The 18243-nt window shown below is 39.6% G+C and overlaps 1 protein-coding gene across 7 annotated transcripts in view; it reads right to left on the bottom strand.

Annotated features, from left to right (window-relative positions):
* Positions 1-3782: 3782 nt before the first annotated feature.
* Positions 3783-18243, bottom strand: part of LOC122697524 (cytidine monophosphate-N-acetylneuraminic acid hydroxylase) — a 92148-nt gene continuing 77687 nt past the window's right edge. For 6 of the 7 annotated variants that reach the window (XM_043908364.1, XM_043908359.1, XM_043908362.1 and 3 more), the window contains 5 exons: positions 14471-14645; positions 12663-12779; positions 8005-8120; positions 6023-6119; positions 3783-5061 (listed from right to left, as the gene is read on the bottom strand). In XM_043908364.1, coding sequence (XP_043764299.1) covers positions 6044-6119; positions 8005-8120; positions 12663-12779; positions 14471-14645 — 484 coding nt within the window. In that variant the 3' untranslated portion in view covers positions 3783-5061; positions 6023-6043. The remainder of the gene's footprint in view (positions 5062-6022; positions 6120-8004; positions 8121-12662; positions 12780-14470; positions 14646-18243) is intronic. The other variant, XM_043908365.1, reaches the window with a different exon arrangement.

Here is an 18243-nt window from a genome sequence, read left to right as displayed (position 1 = left end):
GGGATGTTAGAAAGAGAAATAGTATAATAATACTTGCAAGCAAGAAAGTGTGTAATGTGTGCAGAATTAACGTTAGAGAGCTCCGTGGGGAATGAACTAGTGCAACCATAGCATGAGAGATTGTCCATGTGTTGTAGGGGTCTGTTCCTTAGCTGGCAGATTGATGCGGTGCTACCAAAAGCCAAACTGTTCATATCCTTCAAGTCAGTAATCCAACTTCAAGAATTCTCTCCCAAGAAAAGAATCCAAAAATGTGAAAAAAGTAAAATGGATGAGAGTCTTCATAAGATTAGATAATGTTCAGCAAGAGAAGAGTTAGTTCTTGTTCATTCAGAACATGGAATGTTGCAGACATTAAAATTATTTTAACACATAGCAAAATAAAAAAATGTATACCCAAGAAAATAGAAATATTGAATAAAACTGGGAAAAATATTTAAAATAGTAGAACTGAGTTAGAGGGTGGATTTAGAGTCTACCATACTATGTATACTAATGTTTGTTTTCCTAATTACATGATAAATACAGGAATGGTTTCTTGTTAATACATTTAAACTACACAAAAGTATATAATCAAGAAATGAAGGATCCTGTTACCTGTCTTCTCCTAGCTTGTCTGCTCCCTGTAATAGACTGATGTAAACCTCTCCAAATCTTCGTTAGAGTCTCACACACACACACACACACACACACACACACACGTATTCATGTACACATTACTATATGTAGTAGGGGGTTTTTTTAGAAATTTTTTTTGGCCACGTGACTTGTGGGATCTTTGATCCCTGACCAGGGATCAAACCCGTACCCCCTGCAGTGAAGCATGGAGTTCTAACTCCTGGACAACCAGGGAATTCCCTGTAGTGCTATTTTAACATAAAACTCATAATATTGTATTCTTTGCAAGTTGATTCTTTTTAAAATCTGTATCATGTCTTTCTGAATCAATAATATATCTTTACCTCATTGTTTTTAACCAGTATTAGTATGATTTACTCTGATACATTTAATTATGTCACAATTGATAGATACTTGTTTCTTCTCATTTTTAAAATGTTAAATAATTTTGCAAATAAGCCCTCTTGTAAATTTATCCTGATATACCTTATTAATGGATTTAAGCTTCTTGTAATTCATTCATTGGCCACTTGTATATCCTTAGAAAATTTCCTATTCATATTTCTTGCAAGTTTTTCTCTTTCATTGTTTACATTTTAATAATTTATTTGTTGGGGTTCTTTATGAATTTTAGATTTTTTATTGGGATTTAACTGAATTTAGAGATTTGTACAACATAAAATATTTCCATCCGGAGAATACTACACTTCCCCATTTGTTCTAGTTTTCTTTTATATCCCTTGACAAAATATTACTGTTTTCTTTAGATCTTATTCCCTTCTTGTTGGAATTTATATTACATAAGGAAGACATTTTCAATGGCTATTTATAGAACTGAAATCATTTTAAAATAAAATAGTTCTCAGCTCCAGTGGAAATCACAGTAGTTTCTTAAAGCTATAATGATCTGTCAAATAACTCAAAGAAGTATAATTATTAGCCTACAATTTACTTGTAAACAAGGTACATCAATTAACAGGTTTTTTTCATGTCTTAACACACATCCTTTCTTTGGCAAGTTACTTATTACCTGGCAGTAAACAAGGAGGCCAGGTGGGTATCCAGCCTCGTGCGGCTGGGTCATCAAGGAAAATAATTCTAGTTACTTAATGGTCCTTCAAAATCTTTATGTGTTTAAACTGTGATGTCTTCAGGACAGGATGTCTCTGCCATGTCAGTATGTATCCTTTCTTCTGCACCTCCACCTGCATCAGGCCAGGTCTCAGCATTCCCCCACTAGAATGTCTCAGATCCTTAACAGATGTTGAAATTAAGTTGTTGATAGTAAATTTTTTCAAAAGCAAGTTGGAGCATGATAAACTGATCTTAAAATTCTGAAGAGAAGATGTACAAGAATAGGCTTGAATGTGTTTTTCTGACTTATTGTTTACTTACTGAGAAGGCTGTTTTCAATTATCTTTGAGTTGAATTTATGTATTTATTCTTTTAGTTATGTCATTCTTTTATACATGTTGAGGCTTTTATTATGTGCATATACAAATTTTTATAGCTTCCTGATTCACTAAAACTTGTAACATTATGAGGTATTCATCCTTGTCTGATGTTAAGAAACTTACGCTACCTTTTTCATGAGAATTTTTATAGTATGTATTTCCTCTGTTTTTTTCTTTCAAGCTTTTAATATACTTGTCTTTTAAGTATATGTCTTGTTAGCAGTGTTTTTTCGAATCCAATCTGTCAATCTGTCTTTTAATGACAGCATTTAATTCATTTACATTTAATGCAATTATTGATATAATCTACTATCTTGATTTTTGCTTTTGATTGTCCCATTTATGTTATTTTTTTCTTTAGTTGATTTCTTCCACAGGTAATTTTTAAAATGATTTCATTTTTCCTTTACGACCTTTGTGGTTACGCATTCTTTTATAGTTCTTTAAGTGATTACCCTAATTACCCCAGAGATTACAAAATGTCTTCTTATCAAGTGCGTGTCAGTTATTAATTTATTGGCTCTCAACTTCAAGTCCACTCTTTATTGCCAGCTATGCAAAAAAGAATTATTTCTCCTTTGCTAGGCTTCCCTGGTGGCTCAATGGTAAAGAATCACCTGCCAGGGCAGGATATGCGGGTTCTATCCCTGGGTCGGGAAGATACTCTAGAGAAGGAAATGGCAACCCTCTCCAATATTCTTGCCTGGAAATTCCCATGGACAGAGGAACCTGGCAGGCTATACAGTCCATTGGGTCACAAAAGTCTGGACGCAACTTAGCAACGAAACGACAGCTAGTATGAAGTTAGGCTTTGTCTGTAGAGGGCACTAGAGGAGCACTAGAGGAGGAATTGGCTTCTGTTCTTTCCGTTTCTTCAGAGTTGGGCTCCTGAAACATGAGACGAGCAACAGCTCCCAGCTGCTAGCTGCTACCCTGGTACCCTCTAAAGTGGCTTTAGGATTGTGCAGTCTGCAAGTCACCTCCCTAAAGATGGCTTTCCCAGCATCCCCTTGAATGGTTCTGAGCTTGTTTCAAGGCATTCGGCTTGTTAGCCTTTCTTGGCAGGAACAGATACCTATCCATTCAGTTCAGTTCAGTTCAGTTGCTCAGTCGTGTCTTGACTCTTTGCGATCCCATGAACTGCAGCACGCCAGGCCTCCCTGTCCATCACCAACTCCTGGAGTCCACCCAAACCCATGTCCATTGAGTTGGTGATGCCATCCAACCATCTCATCCTCTGTCGTCCCCTTCCCCTCCTGCCCTCTCCACGGCATAAAGAAAACCAGCCCCTAATGCCAAGATTACCTCTGTGGGTTTCCGTTTTCTCCTGATGTTGATAGCAGTGGAGATGGTGGAAAGTGGTTATACTCTGGGTATATTTTGAAAGTAAAGGTGATGGGATCTGCTGATGCAGTGGATGTTAGGGCAAAGTATAAAGAATGATTTCATAGTTTGGAAGTCATGGAAATGAGATCTGAGATATGAGAGAGGGAAAGAGGGCAGGTAGGGTAGAAAAATGACAGAAGGGGGTGATGTGGACACAGGTAGAAAAGAATTGAAGATGACTAAGAAGAAAAGTGAGGACATGCAGGGTCAATGGACTAAAGGTCTTGGTAATATCAAAGAATTGCTGGAGTCAGGGTACCAGAAGATGATAACTAGGAAGACAGCACGAAAATAAAGATAGGCTTGGTGGTAAGAAAACATCCATATTTAAAAATAATCTTTTTATTTGCTCATCATACACATTTTATCATATATTCATATACTGATATACATTACATTTGTCAGTAATAATTGAATAATTTACTATATAGCATAAATCACAAAACATAGGTGGAATGTATGAAGTGAATCAGAGACATCAAATATCATATTATTATCTTTGTAAGAAGTAGATAATTATGAGATTTAAGGAGAATCTTAAATCTTAATCTTCAGAATTAAAGAGGTAGTGTACACAATTAGGAAATCAGATTTGATGTTCAGATCAATGAGAGGTTTGTGTGTACCAGAAACATCAATATGTAAAATAGAAACATAGTCAATAATCACATTCCTAGAGATAGTGTGATAATCACAGGAAAATCATCAAAAACTACAGACGTTAACAGAAACAGATAAATTAGTTGTGGGTTTTAACCATTGCAACAGTGTTTTCAAGTGTTCAGGAGAGGACTTCTTAATTTTTTCAAGATATAGGTCTTGAGTGTTGATTATTCTATTGACCTTGAAAGATTTTTGTCTATAGGACTCACTTTATCATTAGCTAGTGTTCATATTTTTTATTCAAAGATACCACTATTTGTTAGAATTTATAATCTACATTAAGTAATAAATTTTGTCACTGAACCAAAATTATTTCAGTCCCAATGAAATTTTACATCTTGGGTAACCTCTGCAGCCATGTTTTGGTAAATATAAGATTTCAACGAAACTTTTTCTAAAACTGAAAACAGCTCATGAATGCTTCTTGCTCGATTATATTCATGGACTCTATCTGGGGACTCAATCTATTAAGGAACAAAATGTCTATGTTTACGTTCTTTTTAATTTCCATTTTAACTTTTCCTCTTTCTTATTTTATTCTTATAGCCCCTCATTTATCTATTTCTCTCCTTTCTTCTTCTAACCCAGCATCTGCTCCCCCCACCCCTTTTCTTTTCCTTGTCTTCTAGGAAATCTTTTCTCCTCCTGTTTTACTTCTTCTGTGCTTGGATTTACATCTCCTGTTGTCTTTGTTTTCCATAGAGAATTTGTTCCTATTGCATTCATGGGTTCTTTTACAGAAAATTATGGACAGTATAATTAAAATATTAATAATCTGGCTATGTAGTGATCCAAAAACATAAGATATGTGAACATTTCACAAACACAACATTTGATTATCCATTGCTGATGTCAATAAGGCATAGTTTCTTTGGTATAAGCTTCATGTTCAAGATACAGCATCAATGAATACTTGAATTTTTCATGTAGCTTAGTATCCCTGTGAATTAAAAGATATTACTAATGAACAGCAGTATGAAACTCTTTTCAATATGTTTTCATTTTTTATTGCACTGAGGTGAATTTTTATTTTTAGTCTTTAGTTCAGATTATATAGTCTATGATGCTTTAAGGTAAGTGGGACTCTAAAGCTGGGCTGTAAACTGAAATGACTCTCCTTCCAACTTTGTATAGATTCACCCTATGAGTGGTTATAGGTCCCAGGATTCTCCTGTTTCTTTCGTAAGGTTGTTACGGTCAACATTTATTGTACACTTACCACGTCTCACTCACTCTTCTAGAAGGGCCTGAAGAATATGACATAACCCCATGAGGTAGGTGCTATTATTATATTCACTTCATAGATGAAAATCTGAGACACAGATTCCCCAAAGGTCACAAAGTAGGTAACAGAACCAAGATTTTAACTCAAGAGGTCAGTTTCCAAGTCTGAAATGTTGACCGCCATACAACTGCTTCCTTGATAAGGCAACTTGGAAATGCACACATCGACCTCCTGACAACTGAGATCTTCATCTCCGCTCCCTTGATGTCCTTTCACCTATCTTTATTCAGATCTGCTCCATCGGCAAGACCTTGGACTTGGCGATCCCTCATTCAGCTGCCTCCTTACCTTTAATGCCGCCCACTTCTTCACAACTATAGACCCTCCTCAGCATCCCCATTGAACCTCCTGACTCTTTGTTTTCCCAGGGCCATTCATGCCTCATTCCTGCCTTCCCTTCCTTCTCTGCCACACCAGGAGGACCTGCCATTGCTCTAACTCATCTTGTATTTTCCTACCTTTTAACTTCACTCACTCCTTCTGTTTGGATTATTCTATAATCTCTCCCTCCATTTCAGCTTATTAAAAATATTCCCCAACCTTCAAATGCAAAAAAAATAAAAAAAAAAAATGGGATGGATATAAATATGTCTCCCAGATCCACAAGCTGCTTTACCTGGGAGATCTCAGGTCCTCTCTACCCACGGTACATCAGGAAGGACGTCCAGTCAGGTGGTGTTAGGGGGAGTTTTATTTGAAAGTGGTTCCAAAACCTGTAAAAGAGATAAAGCAGAAAAATGTGTTTTGGAAATGTCCATGCCCGTTGTTTTGCCAAGATCTGTCTGGTACCTGGTTCTCCGCTCTCCCTGAGACAGCATTTCTTGTACTGTTTCAGATATTCGTGTAGTTTCACATTTCTAGTACGTTAAATGCAGTCCCTTAAAATGTGACAACTGTGTCTTATTTTTATTTGTCCATGATAGGCCTTGCTTTAAGGAATTCTCATATGTAAAATATAGATTTGTATTCTATGCACAAAAGCATTAGGACCCAGTATTGGTGAGGGTGCTTTTTTTATTTAAAAAACATTTTAAAAAAAATTTCCTGCAATAGATATGTATTGGTTTTATGACCAGAAAAATATTTAATAAACTCATAAATCCCATTTTGAGAACAACAAAGATAAATTGGGCTATGACTGCTTTCCAAGATTTATTATGGAATTCTTACACTTACACTGCTCTTACATTTATGACCTATTTTATCAAAACAATATAACAAAATAGTCTTCAGCATCAGTATTCCAGAAGCGTCCATGTGAAAGTGAAAGACTCTCAGTCGTGTCTGACTCTTTGTGACCCCATGGACTGTATAGTCCATGGAATTCTCCAGGCCAGAATACTGGAGTGGGTAGCCTTTCCCTTCTCTAGGGGATCTTCCCAACCCAAGATGGCATTATTTTTTTAAAGAAAAGTAACCTTCAAATCTCCCCCAAAGTTGCTACATTTCCTTTTTTTCCAGAACAAGAAATATAAGTCCTGCTGAAAATGAACAAAACTTGGAATGTTTTTTAGCAGGTAAAATGTTTGAGGTTGATCTATGTGTCCCAACACTAGGGACCCCAAAGATAAATTAATGAGTAACAATGCAAATTATATATGTAATAGGATGACATTAAAAAACAACAATAACCTCCCCTCCCCAACTATATGGGACATTTTATTGAGAACAAATAAAGTTACTGAAGTGCTCATGCACTCAGAAATAGGCCTGGGATGATACACATTGTAGTCTGGTCAAGTGTTACCCTGGAGAGTGGGTGGAGGGAACAGCAGAAAACAGATACAGTTTTCTGGGAGGTGTGGGTGGGGTAGATTTGTTTCTTTTTATTTTATATACTTCTACATTCTTTAAATGTTTTAAAAATCATTTCAAAACATTCAAAAAGAAATAAAAAAGAACATTCAAGACATGCCTGTGCTTTCGAGCTCAAGGCAGAAACTAGATAGTAGACTTTGCTTGTTTATAATTAAATTCCTGAACTTTTCAGAAGGTCAGTGGTAATGATAAGAAAGTATTCTCCCTCTTGCTGATTATTTTGTAAATATGAAGAAAGCAAGTGGGCCTTCCTGACCCTTAACTCAGCTAGTCCAATGATGGTCTCAAAGACATATACAGGTTTGCAATGAGAAACTTGCACAGTTTCAACGTGTAAGCAGGTAGAGATTCAGAGGGCCATTCCCCTTAACCAAATAGCTCACCAAAGTCATGCTCAGAGCTGGGCACTGACAAAAATGTGTGACATGGGAAATGATTGTCTTCAGTGATCAAGTCTTTGCACACAAATAGCCCCTCCTTGTTCCTGTCTCGGCCAGGCACACCCTTTCTCTCTTATAACACCCTTCCCTTTCCTGTACCATGAACTACTTTCAAAAGAGACTGAAACATATTTGCATGAATGTAGAAACAATGACTCTTTAAAATGTTATTTTCCTAACCAGATTTGCTTTTCAACAGATTAGCAAAGAAATAAAGCGCTGATGGTGGAATTGCCCACATCCATCAAAATTCGGGGGCAGAGTCAGCCACTGACTCGGCTTATACACCCACAGCATCCTCTGCAGTGGCTTAGGGCACGGCAGGCATTTTCAGACTTACAGATGATGGTATATGTCAGGATCCCGCTGGAGCCGGGTTTGGAATCCTATATACAGGTCGTCCCAGAGCAGACCATTCTTCACCACGTGTCTGATGACGTCAACCCGGCTCCGAATCTGAAACAGATAACGGAACAACTAGCAGGGGCGCCCCAGCCAGCACAGAGCATTGGTGTCAACCCCTTGTGTCCCTGAAAGAGGCAGCTGTCTATAAGGCAGGGGTCTGAGAAGTCAAGGAGAAAAGCCTACTGAAGTAGACATCACAGGCGGAGGTGGGGAGGGGACATCTGAGTGAAGCAGAAACTGAGGGAAAGAAAACAGGAAGTGTATCCGGAGCTGGGGGAGCAGAGTGACAGACAGCACAGACAGAATCAGATTGCTGGGCTCAAATCCACGGTCTAGCTGTGTGATCCTGGCCACCATTCCGTGCCTCAGTTTCCTCATCTATAAAATGGAGATAATAGACGGTCCCTCAAGGGACCGTGGTGAAGATTCACTGGGTCAATGTACATAAAATGTGTAAAACAAGGCCTGCCACTGAGCAAGAGCACCTTAATTCAGTGGCCAAGGCCACCTTTCAAGAATCCCAACTCCTGACACAGGATCTGTTGACTAGTCAAAGTTGCCCAGAGTTAGGAGACAAGCAGAGATGGTTTTGAGTCTCAGCTCAGCACTTACTAATCATGTGACCTTAACCTTGCTAAGCCTCGGTCTCCTGTGTTACTGTTGTGAGAAAAAAAGAGATATTTATGAAATAAAAGGGAAAAAAAAGCACAAAGTAGTAGGGAAGTTAACTAAGGTTGGACATGGTTTTAACACTTCACTGACATCCTTTTTCAGTATCCGGCATCACATTTTTTCTCCTGATAAATATGCTAATACCAGTAGAGGCAACTTTGTCATAAATGACAGAATGATTAGAAGACTGGTGTTCGGATTTATTTCTCTTTCCCACACCTTTTTGACAAAACAATGACATCCATTGTGAACTGAGAAGGCGAACACAGGTCAAAGAATCTCTTATTTTGCCAACAGAGACTCAGAAACATGACTGTGCAGCTTGTCAAGTTGAGGAAAGCCCAGCTAAGGTTCAGGATCAAGATTGAATTCCTCGCAGTGGAGGAGAGAAGGTCTTTCATTATTTTTCAAACTAGAGACAAGCATGTGGAAGAATCAGGCAGGCTTTGAGAAATGTTTGGACTAAAAAATGGAAAGGTCTTGGTGGTTTGATTAGATCTGGGGATGAGGGAAAAGGAAAAAGGTGAAAAGCTCTGCTTCTATCTGGAGTTACTGGTGGGTTGGGGAGCGGGGGAGGAGGCACTAATATTGCCAATGATCAGACAGAAAACAAGAAAGAGCAGTTTTAAGAGAACAACGATGTGTTGAATGTTGAACAATGAGGTACAAGGATTTGGAAATCCAGGTGATATTATCTAGTAGGCAATTAACTCTAATGAATCCAAAGCTGGACAGTGTTGGTGGGAGCTGGGCAAAGTCTGGATTTTTGGAGCCATTAGCAGAGAAGTGGTGCTAGCAAATGTGTTCACCCAGATACAGGCTTGAGAAGATGAGTGGGTTGAGCACAGAACCCTGATGGAAAACAGATGTAAGTGGTGGCTGGAGAAAGAGACCCCAGAAGAATACAGAAGAAGAGAAGTTAGGAGGCCTAGTGTCACTGGAGCTGAGAAAGGACTTCTAGTTCAAAATGATGGACAGATCCCATGCATAACCTGCCTTCCACCCATTTCTGGATGCAACTGAAGTTGCTAACAAAGCAACTGCACAGGCATGAGCCGCCACAATGAAGAAGTGAAGTGAGTCGTTGGCAGAAGATTTCAACTAATGAATGTGAACGTGGAAAGCAGGTAGGTGAGTGGCATTAAAGAACAGGGCAGAGGCTGCAGAATCCAGGAGAGTATGAGAAAGGACATTCAGATTTGCAAAGAGAAGAGGTAGGTACTATGGATAACGGCAGGGGCACAGAACACAGAATTCTGTACATGAAACAGTGAACACCCACTTCCCTATGCTTACACATGGTTCCGGGGCCAAATACCTTCAGACAGTTCTCTGACTAAATGGAATCAATTTTACAGGAAGAATGAAGGCAGGGAGTGTATTTGTGATGCCTCATCACAAATACAAGGACCTCCACATTTTGGTATTTAGGAGTCCCTCAAGCCTAATCACTGGCTCCTCACCTTCATAAACTCATTTGAGTGCTCCCTTGTCCACATACAATCTAGGTTATAGTTCATAGCCTACTCCCTTTTAAAAAACGGAATTAGCCTTCCACATTTATAAATCTAGATGCTTCACATGAAAATCCAGATATCCAAGTTTTCTGGAAAATTCCGAGGATCAGCGGGAGCTCAGTAGGGGCACCTCCCCTCCCACGCATTCCACTCGACCCAGTTCCCACTCAGTCCATCTGCTTAAAGATCTGCCTGGGGTCCATCTGTGAGCATTTAAGCATGTAACCCCCACCTTCAAGTAAAGCCTGCTGGATAATAAGTGTTACCCATATACAGAGAGCCCCGAGTCAGCTTGAAAAGGTCTTTTTTTTTTTTTTTTGTAAATATAGATCAATCCTTTAATTCTTAAAAGTCACCTACAGTGGAAGGAAGGTCAGCCTGGGATAAGCAACACTGCATGCAACTAGAGGCCAAAGGAGCAATGCCTTCAGGTGTCCGTGGAAAGTGACTGCCACCCAGCATTATGTATTCAGCAAGCTGTTGTGCAAGATCAGGCAGGAAAGTACTTAAAGGGTAGCTCCTGTGCCAGCTTTCTTCAGCAGATACTTAAGCAGAAAATACCACAAAGGAGGAAAGCAAAGAAGTGAAGACATGGGTGGGGTCTAGAAGAGGCTAAGGGAGGTCACAGGGTGACAGATTGGCGGCAGACCTAGAGAGGAGCCCATCCAGACCGGAGCAGGAGCTCCTGAGAACTCTAGGAGCCAGGCATCTAGGAAAGATGGAGAGTTGGCATGATAGAAAATATATTTACATGTTTGAAAGGCAGTGAATGCCTCCCCTCCAAAAAAGGCAATATGAAAAGGCTCCAAGTGGCAAGAGATGGAGTTCTTCCAAGGATAACCTCTTTAAACAAACCTCAACATACAGAAATTTCAATAAAATCCTGAGATATAAAAGCACTGAGAGTCAAAATAGGGACCACCATGTATTCGGCAGGCATGACGATTTGCCCCATGGTGTGGTAAGTCTGCTCATTTGTATTGAAGAGAGCTGTTGCTAGCTTTATTCAACAGAAGCAATGTGAAAAGCTGTAAAAACAAGCCTTTCTTTTTTTTTTCAATGACATATTTTAAATGAACTTGTGATTTTAAAAATTCCAAGGAAAAATCTCCCTTATGGTTAACAGATACTTAATTTCTAAGTTTCGTAGATTCAGATTTAAGAAAATGCAGTGGCTAAATACACAGACTCTGCAGTTAGACCCCTTGCTGTTAAAGCCTTCAGCATGATTTACAAACTGAATGACCTTGGGCAGATTATTGAACCTCTCAGCACGGCATTTTCCTCATCTGTAGGGGAGTATAGTAAAATCAATTCCTATCATGGTTTTTTATATTAAATGACTTAATATTTATGAAGCTGAGTTATGTATGTATTTGGTAAAAAAAGCAATAAAATATCAGCTTCATTTTGCTTAAAATGGGTGTTTCATGTAGCGTTTTCCTATGTGTGAAAACTCAGTTTTTTAAAACCCCAAAGCAGGCAGTAGATTATTGGTTTTACTAAAGTCTCAGCATAGGATTCTCTTCAACAGCAAGTACTAAACATAAAAATACAAATCCAGTTATTAAGATGTAGTTTAAGAACAGGTCTATTATATAAAGGTACATTTAAACCTCTATAATTAAGGCATTACACATTTATATGGCACATGTTTAATATGCTTAAGGGCAGACTATACACCCTCCTAATCTATTTAGTGATTCTTACATGAACATAGAACTTAAAATTACAATCCATGCTCATATATATTATGTCATTTGACGATCATAAAAAAATTATAAAGTAAGAAGAAGCCCCATGGAAGGGGGAGAAAAAAAAAAAAAAAGACTTGAACAGGGATTCAAAGGCTCATAGTCAGTAATCCTAATCAGCAGGGGTAGGGAACCCATACCAGTCTTGACGTTGTGTCCAAAGCCCCAGCTCTTAACAGCATGCCTGACTTGGGCTAGGGATCTGCTAAAAGTTGGAACTCAACAAGACATGTGTTGGTTTATGTTGACAATTTTCTGTAGAAAGCCACCAGTAGGGTTTGTTTGTGGAAGGAGACATTGCTGGAGTAAAGGTAAAGGGGCAGATAAAGATCAATGCTTGCAGGTCTGCTAACAGCACAGGCGGGTCAGCTGTTTGGAAGGAAGCAGGTAGAAAAGCCAGTCTTTGCAAATGACTCAAAAAGAAGCAAGTATGGAGTTTAGTTAAAAATATTCTTTCAATATCGGCATATTAGTTGCGACACATGTAGCATGTTAAAGTAGTATGTTAATATTCTCTGTACTATCCTTGTGACTTTACTGTAAATCTAAAGTGACTCCAAAATTTTTTTGGAGTAAATTTAAAAATTTATTTATTTAGGAAGGAAGGGAAGAAGGAAGGAAGGAGCATTTCCACTGGTGTTGCTGCTTACTTCCTCATATGGATGTTCCCGGCTTGGTCTTTCTTTTGGAAAGGATAAATCTAGAAAGTCAACCAAATAGTCATATCCTCCAGGAAAAGGGCTGAAGTCCTCATCTGTCTCAATCATCTGTGCAAATGACAATATGGTAGAGGGGAGAAGCATATCAATCTGGTGGTCAAGATCCTCAAAAAATTCTAGAATGTGCAAGCAAATGATAGCAATGAAGTGGAGTAAATATAAAAAGAGGCTCGCCTCTCTCTTCTCTCCTACTCCCCCATCACTCTGTGTGGCTCTCTAACTCTCTCTTCTCTTTCCTGAATTGAATTCTAATCCTACTCTTCTACACTAGCCAAACTGCTTCATATCACTAACTGCATTCACATTTACAGAGAAGGTTATCATTGTCTTAGATATATGTATAATTAGTATACTTAGTAATTAGTAAGTATAATTGGTAATGAGCTACCAAATACCACTGTAGTTTGCAGGCTAAAAGATAAATAAAACATGGAATGTTTCTCACCATCACCTAGCAGCCAAACATAAAAAGTGTCATTGAAAATTCCAAATATTTTCTCTTTTTCACATTAATCACTCAACTGAAAATCTCATTTAGACCAAAGTTCCTCAGGTCTTCGGGTTTCAAAGACAATTTTCTAAAAAATATTTGGGAGCTAATAGAGGCATCAATATTTCATTTTGCTAAGTGAGGACTTAAAAAAAACACATCTACTATCCTTTTATTTCATTAAAGGAAGAATGCTTTCATGCCTCAAAAATAGAAAGGACTAATTTTGGAAGCCTGGCATGCTGCAGTCTATGGGGTCGCAAAGAGTTGGACACAATTTAGCAACTGAACAACAACAGTCTTGGAATAATGACAATTCATCCCAAGAAAAGAGAGTTGACATCTTTGTAACCATACTCACATGCATCCTCCTTTCATTACTGACTAGCAAAAGCTTTGTCACAGCCTGGCGCTGACCCCTGGGTAGCTTTTTAGGACTTACTGATTTTGAGAATGCTAAGTATTGTCTGCTACCAAGTATTAATGTTCAGGGGTTGAAAGGTAAACTTGAAACTAATCCTCACCCTAAGGATAACCAATCTTTGTTTCCAAGGGTATAATGTCGTCCATTTCCTGATGCGTTCCCTAAACTTTGCTCCCCATGCACAAATTCAGGCACTAAATATAAGTGGAATAAAATATACAGATAAGTACTTCAGGGATTTCCAGCCCATTTCGGACCTCCTCTTTCTCTTTCACCCCCTGCTTTTTGGTACATATTTTCCTTTGGGATACAGCCTCAGTTTTGTGGTGACCAGCTTACAGCATGAACCACTTGAACCTATAAGCTCTGTGTGTATATGTCAGGGCTAATTTAAGTTCCAGGCTGACCCCGGGGTTGGTTGCATCTCACTCCTTACCACAGCCGCAGATAAGAATTACCCACTTCCCTGCTGCTACAGGAAACCACCTCTCTGGTGGAGTCCACCTGCCAGTTTCACAGTTTAAATAGCTTTTTCTACCTTACAAACACAGCACAGCAAAATACCGACAAAACAAAAACAGCTAACACGTGGTAATGGGAAGAAAAGGAGTGCTCCCAAAGAGAAACTGAGCTGGACCTCAGAATGCTTCCTATGAAAACATTTTCCAAACAGGATTGCTTTAGCACATTGTCCCATCGATTCTCTGTGAGGCAAATGGTAGGACTTAAAAAATGCTTATTGAGAAACAAATTGGAATATGAAGGGGTTTTCATATACTTCCATAATACAGGAAAGCAAAGACAAATAGTGTTTCATAAGCATACCCTGACCACCAGGTTATAATCCTTAAATCCAGCCCAAGTGAAGTATTCTTTTATCCAGGATGAGTGACGAAATATTTCATCTCCTACAGCAGCATTCAAGATTTTCAAATATGGTCCAAAGTCCCAGGAATCCTTGTAAATTTTAGTCCCCTCCGGAGGCTCAATGATGCCTTTGCTTAAAGACAAAAAGGTGAGAGAACAAGGAAAGAAGATAGCAATAAATAAGGAAGGAAGGCAAAAGCTAACACTTCAATTTCAACAGTCAATCAGAGGAACAGCTTTTCGATCATTCAGGTGGTACCCAGGGGTCCCACAGAAGTGCCCTGGGGGATACTGAGGGGTAGGGCCCTTCCCCAGCCTTAACCAGAATAAAGTGAAGTCGCTCAGTCATGTCCAACTCTTTGTGACCCCATGGACTGTAGCCTACCAGGATCCTCAGTCCATGGGCTTTTCCAGGCAAGAATACTGGAGTGGGTTGCCATTTCCTTCTCCAGGGGATCTTCCCGACCCAGGAATCGAACCTGGGTCTCCTGCATTGTAGGCAGACGCTTTACTGTCTGAGCTACCAATAGCTCCTGTTAATTGTCTAGTGTGACGGCTCTCAAAGTCAATACATTTAAAGATAAAAGTCCTTATCTAGAAAAAAAAAAGTTGGAAAGCCACTGATGTGGACCCTTTCAGCTCAAATCACTAAATTATGGGAATGTTGAATATAATATGGTCGTGTTGATTTTGTAGAAGCCTGCTCACACCTGCCCTGCCCCACGACCTCCACTAGAATATAAGTTTGATGAGAGCAGCAACCGTGATTGGCACACAGAAAGTGTTAGTCATGTCCGCCTCTTTGCTACTCCATGGACTGTAGCCTGCCAGGCTCCTCTGTCCATGGGAAATCCCAGGCAAGAATACTGGAGTGAGTTGCCATTCCCTTCTCCAGGGGATCTTCCTGACCCAGGGATTGAACCCTGGTCTCCTGCTTTGCACGCAGATTCTTTACTGTTTGAGCCACCACGGAAGCCCAGCCATAGAAGGGGCCGCATAAACATTTGCTGAACATAGGAATGATTTTAGCCTGTCCTCGAGATATGCCCAGAGTTTTGTGTCTTTAATATATGTACTAATCAAAGCCGACAGACAGATGGGCAACTCTACCTGGAAACCCAGTCAGCAATATGGATGACAGTTCTCTGGCATTCCTAAAGCTGTCCATCCAGTGTGAGGATGGATCATTGCATGGGACATGGAAACGTGAATCCTGGCAATAGAACAGAATGTGATCAGGATGAGGGAATGGTGATGAGGAAATGGGCACCTGGCTAGTAGAGATTTGGCAACTCTGTGGCGCTTCTCAAAACAACACTTTTAGTCCATTGTTTGACCAAAGCTAGAGATGCACTGGTTTTGGTAATAAATTACTTGTCAAATCCTAAAGTTTCTAACTTTTAAATGAATCTCAAATCTGTTTTCTCAACTCCTCACCCTCATCTCAGTTTATAGCCTCACTAATCTCTTGCTGGATAGAACCTCAGCCTCCCAGCCTTCCTGACTCCAGTTCTTCCCACTGTGGCCTCTTTACATGCTCTTCTGCAAACTGAAACGGGGTTTTTTTAAAAAACAAAAACAAAAACACAACGCAGTAATGTTCCTTCCTCACTTTATAACTTTCTCAAGCTCTCCTTACTCACAGGCGAGTTCCTTGGACTGTTTTGCAAATTCTTTCCAGTCCTGGCCACACACGGTATTCCTGTCTCACCCTTTCCCTCCCCCTTCACTTACCGCCCCTACACTGGGGTGGATTTCACTTCATGAGGGAAGGACCTCTTCACAGCTGTTTGCCTGTACCCACTATGATGCCAAGTTTGCAGAAGGAGCTCAGTAAGTTCTTTCTGAACGAATGGCATACTATTTACTTACTCAAAGTAAATATATTTACTAACGCAACATTGTAAATCTACTATATTTCAATAGAAACATTTTTTTTTAGAAAACAAACAAAAACCAAAGTATTTGCATTCACCAGACTCATGACATTATTTGCACCTCCCTTCTCCAGCAGGTGCCAGAATCTCGCTCTCGCGCTCTCTTAATTACTCTCTGAAACCTCCTCTTGATTTCTAAGGCACAAACGCTTTCCTGGACACATTTACTATTCTCTGCTGCCCCCTCCTCCCCTCACAAGAAGGCAGAGTTAAGCACTTAGTCTCCCTATATCCCTTACTCTGTGTCTTACAATTGAGAATCCAACAACAACCAAACTTCTTGTTACCCAGAACGCTTTGGTGTGACTTGATGATACAAATGCAGATTCCCGGGCTCTGCCTCCTATCTACCCAATCAGAATCTTAGAGGGTGGAACCCAAGGAGCTACAGTTATCCAAGTGACTGGAGTTATTCTGATGCGCTTTCAAATTTGAAAATTATAGGATGCATAGGATACATCTGGGGAACTGGAGAGAGAGGATGGAGAATTCTGCAAATGCCAAACGCCAGACTCTTGAATGCCCTGCTAAAACCTGAAATAATTAAAAACTTTTCTCACCCCTGATCTAGAGAATACAAACTGCTTTTACCCCTGAGATACTGGGGAGATTCTAAGGAATTTTAAGCAGGGAAGGGGACAGAGTTTTGCATTTAAAAAAGGTATCTTTGGCAGCCAGGTGGAGTAGGGGCTTTCAAACTCCTTGCCTGTCATCCCAGTAAGGATTCTATTTTACATCAGACTCCCACATACCAAGGGCACTTGTGAGACAAAAGTTGCCTGAAATAATACTATCCCTTGTTATATTACTTGGGTGATGTACTCAGGTCTATTCAATTTTACTCTATTACATTTTTTAAAAATGCTGGTTGTGGTCAATGCCATTGATTTTTACAACCCAGCAGTGGATTGTGACCAGCACAGGATCAGGATGTGCTGAAGGATGGATCAGAGGAGTGGCTCAGGGCCCACTGCAGGAATCTAGGTGAAAAATTATGAGAGGCTAAATTAAAGTCACAAGGGAAGAACTAGAGTGATGGATTTGTGAGAGATTTATGAAGCAGAATTGACTAGATGTGGCAACCAGTTGGGTATGGGAGGTTAGCAAAAGGTCATAATCAGCTGGCTGCACCATTCATGCCAACTTTGCAAAGGTAAGGCCAAGGGAGGGGTGTGTTTTGGTGTGTCCAGTTTTCCAACACATTTAGTCCATTTCTACATAAGGGTGAGGAACTAACAGTTTCATTTGGCTCAAAACAAGTATTTGTAAGGGGCTTCCTAGTGGCACAGTAAAACATTCCCTGGGTTGGGAAGATCCCCTGGAGAAGGAACTAGCAACCCACTTCAGTATTCTTGCCTGGAAAATTCCATAGACAGAGGACCCTGGCGGGCTACAGTTCATGGGGCTGCAAAGAGTTAGACGTGATGGAGTGACTGAGCACATATGCAAGTATTTGAAAAATCTAGGCCTGTGACATCAAGGTTGACTTTTCCTGAATGGCATGCCCAGTGCACTGTTTATTGTTCAAATGTACTGTCTGTGGAATTGGTAGTTGGGTAATGTTTATGCTCTTATGAAAACTAACTCTCAGGCTCATTGTTTTTCTTTCTTTTTTTTAAAATGTAAATTTATTTATTTTAACTGGAGGCTAACTACTCTACAATATTGTAGTGGTTTTGCCATACATTGACATGAATCCGCCACGGGTGTACATGTGTTTTTCACTTTGAGCTGTATCAATTATCCTTCAAAGAAAAAAACTTCCTTACTCTTTATCTTCAAGGAAGGTTCTAG

This window comes from Cervus elaphus, chromosome 7 (genome assembly GCF_910594005.1).
Source record: "Cervus elaphus chromosome 7, mCerEla1.1, whole genome shotgun sequence".
NCBI classification, from domain to species: Eukaryota; Metazoa; Chordata; class Mammalia; order Artiodactyla; family Cervidae; genus Cervus; species Cervus elaphus.
This window is presented reverse-complemented; position numbering and strand designations above follow the sequence as displayed.